This window comes from Sorex fumeus, unplaced genomic scaffold (assembly GCF_029834395.1).
Source record: "Sorex fumeus unplaced genomic scaffold, SorFum_2.1 ptg000199l, whole genome shotgun sequence".
Classification (NCBI taxonomy): domain Eukaryota; kingdom Metazoa; phylum Chordata; class Mammalia; order Eulipotyphla; family Soricidae; genus Sorex; species Sorex fumeus.
The window spans coordinates 1,743,627-1,749,385 of NW_026606256.1; the positions used below are offsets into that span (position 1 = coordinate 1,743,627).

At 65.1% G+C, this 5,759-nt stretch overlaps 1 protein-coding gene across 1 annotated transcript; it reads right to left on the bottom strand.

The window, feature by feature from the left end:
• Positions 1 to 2,027: 2,027 nt before the first annotated feature.
• Positions 2,028 to 5,545, bottom strand: ABHD11 (abhydrolase domain containing 11). The gene is made up of 6 exons (XM_056108261.1): positions 5,335 to 5,545; positions 5,065 to 5,200; positions 4,255 to 4,428; positions 3,998 to 4,168; positions 3,725 to 3,906; positions 2,028 to 3,571 (listed from the first exon to the last, which is right to left on the bottom strand). The coding sequence occupies exons 1-6, from the start codon at positions 5,451 to 5,453 to the stop codon at positions 3,439 to 3,441; spliced, it is 915 nt and encodes a 304-aa protein (XP_055964236.1). The 5' UTR covers positions 5,454 to 5,545; the 3' UTR covers positions 2,028 to 3,438.
• Between the last annotated feature and the right edge of the window lie 214 nt (positions 5,546 to 5,759).

Consider the following 5,759-nt stretch of genomic DNA (forward strand, 5'->3'; position numbering starts at 1 on the left):
TCTGGGAAGTCGGGCCCGAGGCCATTAGCACACCAAGTGGCACCTCAGTGCCTCAGGAGGCCCAGCCGTGACCCTCTTTGGAGGGCTGGGTGCCCTGTTTGCCATCCCAGCAGGGCGACCCCTGCCCGCCGGCTCTCGCCTTCCTTCCTGGTCTCCCTGCCCACGCCCCTCAGGCTCTCAGCCTGGAACCCGGCCCCAGGTGGCACGTGGGGGCAGGGAGGAAGGGTCTGGGAAGGCTGGAGGAAGTCCCTGCGTGCCTGAGGAAGGTCATTTCCTCCTCCCCCGCGGAGAGGCCAGCCAAGCGTCCAGGCAGAGGGACGCGAGGGCTCCCCAGGGGCCGGCTTGTCCTGGAGACAATTCCGTTACTCTCTCTGCTCCGGCAAGCTGGCTCAGATCCTTCCCTCACTCAGAGGTGCAGGGTGGTCCCTGGAGCCCACCTCAAGTTCTCTGACCCCCTCAGGGCACAGCTGCCCTCCCCCAACGGCCTGGGAACAAGCACTTCCGGGACTCATGAATGAGGAGGTGCCTGGGAATACTATTGTGAGTCAGAGTGATTGGTTTCTTCTCTCTCTCTCTTTGGGGGGAGGCCACACCCAGCGATGCTCAGGGGTTACTCCTGGCTCTGTGCTCAGGAATCACTCCTGGTGGTGCTCAGGGGACCATATGGGATGCGGAAGGTTGAACCTGGATTGGCCACATGCAAGGCAAACGCTCTCCTGCTGTGCCCTCCTTCCTTCCTTGTTCCCTCCCTCCCTCCCTTCTTCCCTTTTTGTTGTGATGACTGGTGTCCCCAGTGGCAGCAGGGTTTTTCACATTTGTTTCGGGGCTTGCACACGCCTGGAGGCGGCGCCCAGATCACACACATCACCGCAGCTCTAGGCATCCCAGAGGGTAGCACCACTGGATTGCATGTGGCCTGGCTCCTAGCCACGGTGGGCTCGGAGCAGGGAACCCTGGAGTGTGCAGAGAAGCCAGAACAGCGCCTGGGCTGAGAGCTAGTCGCAGAGGGCCAGTAGCCGAGGGCCCCTGAACTCAATCTGCTGCACTCAGCAGAAGCCTGTGGGACCGGCCGGCAACAAGGCTCTGGACAACGGAGCCCCTGGCACCCGGGGATGGGTGAGAGCTTGCATTGCAGTTGGGGGGGTCTGAGGGCAGCCTTGAAGGAACACAGGGTGGGGACCACCAACTCAGGGAAAGTCCTGTGGTTTCATTAGAGGCACTGGGGGACCTACGGGATGCTGGGGATTGAACCCGGGTTGGTCACGTGCAAGATAAGGGCCCTCCCCGGGGGACCATCACTCAGGTCCTGCGAAGGTTCTCAGCAGGGCAGAGTCCCTTTGGTAATTTTAACGTGGGGGTGTGTCTGGGTGCGCCCATACCACACCAAAGTAGGGGTGGGAAGCCTGGTTACCCAAGTGCCGCCCCCCACTGGGAATCCTAGGGGAATTTGGGGTCACCGCCCTGAGAGGGCGAGTTCACCAGGACTGGGTCATCCTTATTTTGGGGGGAGGGGAGCATACCTGGTGATTCTCAGGGCTCACTCCTGGCAATCCTTGACCATATGGGATGCCGGGAACGGGATGGACGGGGAATGGAGGGGTGTAGTCGGGTGTGTGCAAGGCGAGAGACCTCCCCACGGCCCCACTGTACCATCTCTCCAGCCCAAACCAAAACCTTTTGTTTTCCTTTTTGGTCACACCCGGGGGGTACTGAGGACCCTGGCCTCCCACATGCACCAAGTTCCAGCCCTTGGAGTTCTCCCTGTGACCCCATCAAGGTTAAATTTTCTTTCTGGGTCACCCTTGGTGGTGCTCAGGGCTTGCTCCTGGTTCTACACCCAGGGGTCAGTCCTGGCGGTCCTTGGGGGACCACACAGGATGCCAGGGACGGAACCTGGGTCAGTGGCGTGCAAGGCCCTCCCCGCTGTGCTGCAGCACACCCTTCAGTTTTCTGTTGGACTGTCTTCTTGAAATTTGATTTTTTTAATTGTAGACATGGCACCGTGCTTGACAATACTGTGTAAGGTGGGGTTCACGTATGACCCAGCCCAGGCCCACTCCCCTTCCCAGCGTCCATTTCCCTCCACCACTGCCCCATTGTCCCCCCCACTGGTGAGCTTCCTGCTGAGACCAGTTCTGTTTCCGTTGTCACTGGTCACTGCACTGTTTGGGTCGTCTTGTGTTGATGTCAGTCCAAGTACCCACTCGGGGAAGGGCTGGCTGGTGGGCAGCGGGGAGGGGAACCTGACCCTCCTTCCCCATCCTCCGATGGCAGCAGAGCACCCCCTTCCACCAGGTGAGGGGGGGGCGTGTCGAGGGCTGGGGCGGGGCCTGCTGGGGCACCCAGCCTCCAAGGAGAGCAAAGGGCCAAGTCCTCCAGCCCCACCCCACTGATTAGCCTCCCAGTCAGCCCACTGCCCTGCCCTCCCTCTCCGTCTGGGGCCCCGGAGGGGTAAGTGCGCTCCCCAGCCAGCCGAACCCTCCTCCTGGGATCAGGGGAGAAAGCGTCAGTGCTCACGGGTCAGACGCCAGCCACCCCCTCACATGGCACCGTGCAGACTGGGCCGCCGGGGACACAGGCTGAACTCCTCGGACGTCTGGCTCTAGCATCAAGCCCCAGGGCGAGGTGAAGGGCCCAGGGCAGGCTACCCAGCTGGACGAGCTCACCCCGGCTCCCATCGCTTTTCCCGGCCAGAGCCCAGAGCGGAGGGTGGCTGGAGCACTGGGGGACCCTGGGACTGAGCCCTCGCTGGACCAAGCCCTGCGGGAACGCGATGAGGCCATTGCCAAGTGAGAGGCAACACCCTGCAGGGGTGGGGTGGGGGGCCTAGGGCTCCCTCAGGGCTGGGGGGGGGCGGGAGGAGGAAGGGGAAGAGGAGGTGGTGGGAGGGGAGGGGTGGGGGAAGCGGGAGGCTCCCGGAAGGACAGCACCGCCACCTCGAAGTGCCCTTCCCTTCCCGGTAGGAAGCGGGCCGTGGAGGCAGAGCTGGACCGCTGCAGGGCCCGGCTGCAAGCTGTGGAGGCCCAGTTGCTGGAAGTCCTGGAGGAGAAACTGAGGCTGCAGCAGGAGGTGGAGGCCTGGGAGGTAGAGTGGGCATGCTGCCGGGGGCTGGGGGGGGCGGGCACGGAGCCGCCCCTGAACCTGCTCTCCTGCCCGCAGGAAGACATGCAACAGCTGGTGCAGCGGCAGGTGGAGACTCAGCTGCGGCACGAGCGCGAGGCCCGGGGAGCTGCGGGGACCCCCGGAGACTCCAGAGTGGCCAGGGCCCCCCGGGGCCACTTCCCCCTGGGCCGGTGGGGGCACTGGCGCTGAGAGACCCTGGGCCGGGCGGTACCTTACTCATTAAAGGGAAGGATCTGAGCATCTCTGTATCTTCATGTCCTCCGCGGTGCCCGCCTGGGCCTGTGTGCAGGGCTGGAGCAGGCCCCAGGACAGCTCTCAGGCCAGAAAGCCGCGGACAGCAGCCATGAAGTCCTGCGGACAGTCAGCATGGACCCAGTGGCCAGCATTGGGCACCGTCTGCATCTGGGCACGAGGAAAGAGCTGCCGGATCTTGGGGTGGTGGCTGGGGCTGGTGGGCAGTGCCGAGAAGGGTGCGAGGCAGGGGAGGAGAAAGAACAACATGGCGGGGGAGATGGGAGTCAGGTGACGGCCCCTGCTCAGGGATGCTTCTCAGGCACACACCCCCACCCCCCGCCGGTCTCCCTACAGGGCTGAGAATTACCACACGAACTTGGAGTTCCCACCGAGGAGGAAGAGGGTGGGCCCCGGGTAGGCGTCTTGGTGGGCAGGAAAGGTCATGATCTGGTTCATGTGCTGTGTCAGGGCGTCCAGGTTGACCCGCCACACGTGGTGCCCGTCCACCTCCACCAGGTTGGTGAGTATGTACTGCCGCATGCCTATATCCTGGGGTGGCAGTTGGGGGTCCCCTGTGAGGCCACCCTTCCCTTGAAGGGTCCCAGTGGGCCACAGCCCCCGAGGACGGGGGTCACCGTACCTGGATGACGGGACTGAGCTGCTCATCGGCCAGCTTGCGGGCAGAGGAGCGGGGCAACCCATCCGGGATGCGGATGGCCTTCATGGCTGCCATGAAGGCCGGGAAGTCTGACACAGCCGTGGTCTCTCCAGGGCTGATGTCCACGGAGATCAGACGGTCCACCAGCTCGGGCTGTGGGGGGCAGGGGGCCGTGGACACCAGCTGTGGGAGTCAGGCAGAATTCCCTGGTGCTCTGGGGTGACCGCGCGGGAGCTCACCCTCTGGAGGGCCAGCAGCATCGCGGTCTTGCCTCCCATGCTGTGGCCAATGAGGACGCAGGGCACCAGGCCCAGCTTGGGCAGGAGCTCCTGAAGGTCCTGGCTCATGGCTTCGTAGCTGTTGTCTGGGTTGTGGGGGCTGTCGCCGTGGTTCCGGGCATCCACCAAGAGAACCTGGGCAGTGGGGCGAGACTGGGTCGGTAGGGTGAGGGGCCAGAGCCTGGAGAGAAATCCTGAAGTGGAAGGAGGGATGGGGGAAGGTACAGGGCCCAGGGTCAGTGTGCCCAAGAAGAGATGGCCCGGCACCTGTGAGTACATCTCTTTCCTGCTGTTTGCGCCACATCTGGCGGTGCTCAGGGCTTACTCCTGGCTCTGTGCTCAGGGATCACGCTTGGTGCGGCTTAGGGGCTACATGGGATGCCGGGGATAGAACCCAGGTCAGCTGCATGCAAGGCAAAAGCCCTCCCAGCTGTACTGCTCTGGCCCCTGTGGTCACATCTTTAAAGGTCTGGCTTGGCCGGGCGGCAAGCCTTAGGGAGGCCAGGAAGCGGAGCCTCGTCTCCCAGTTGGCGCTCAGAAGCAGCCCAGAGAGACCCCAGTCTTTGGGGGAGGCAGGGCAGTTGGTGGGGAGGGTGCGGCCACTGGGCAGCCCGCAGATGCCGGTCCACGCGTGGCTGCGGTCCATCCAGGTCCTGGGTCAGCTATGAAGTCGGCCCCAGACCAGCTTCTTTCATTCCGGCTCCGGCCACCCTCCAGCCCCCTCGTGGCCCGCGTGGAGGTCAGAGGGGGCCCCGCCCCCCGGAAGCTCACTCTGCGGCCGGTCTGCCGGGCCAAGCCCTTGGCGATGGAGTTGAAGTTGGTTTTGCAGCCGAAGAGCCCGTGCAGGAAGACGAGGGCCGGGAGGGTCGGCTCCCCGTCCAGAAGGTTGTAGGCAAGCGGCACTGGCCTGCGGGAAGGCGCAGGGACGGGGGAGGGTGTCAGCGGCGGGGGCCGGGCTGGGGGAGGGGCCCGAGCCCAGGGGAGGAGGGACCGGCCCGGGGGGAGGGGCGACGCGGCGCCCACGAGTTGCCCTTGACTAACCTCGGCGTGGCGCCGCCGCGGCCGCTGCTGCTGAGTGCGACGGGCTCTCGAGGAAAGCCGAGGCTGGAGGGGCCAACCCCGCTACGGGGGAGCCGCCAGGTGCGGGCCCAGCGGAGCATGCTCGGGAGTCGCTGCCTCACGCGTCCTCGAACGGTCCCTTTGCCCCGCCTCCCGCCCGCGCCTCTGACCCCGCCTCCCGCCTTCGCTTATGGCCCCGCTTCCCGACCGCGCCTCTCACCTTTGCTTACGGCCCCGCCTCCCACATTTACTTAGAGCCCCGCCTCCCGCCCCGAGCCCCGCCTCCCGCTCGCGCCTCTGACCCCGCCTCCCGCCTTCGCTTATGGCCCCGCTTCCCGACCGCGCCTCTCACCTTTGCTTATGGCCCCGCCTCCCACATTTGCTTAGAGCCCCGCCTCCCGCCCCGA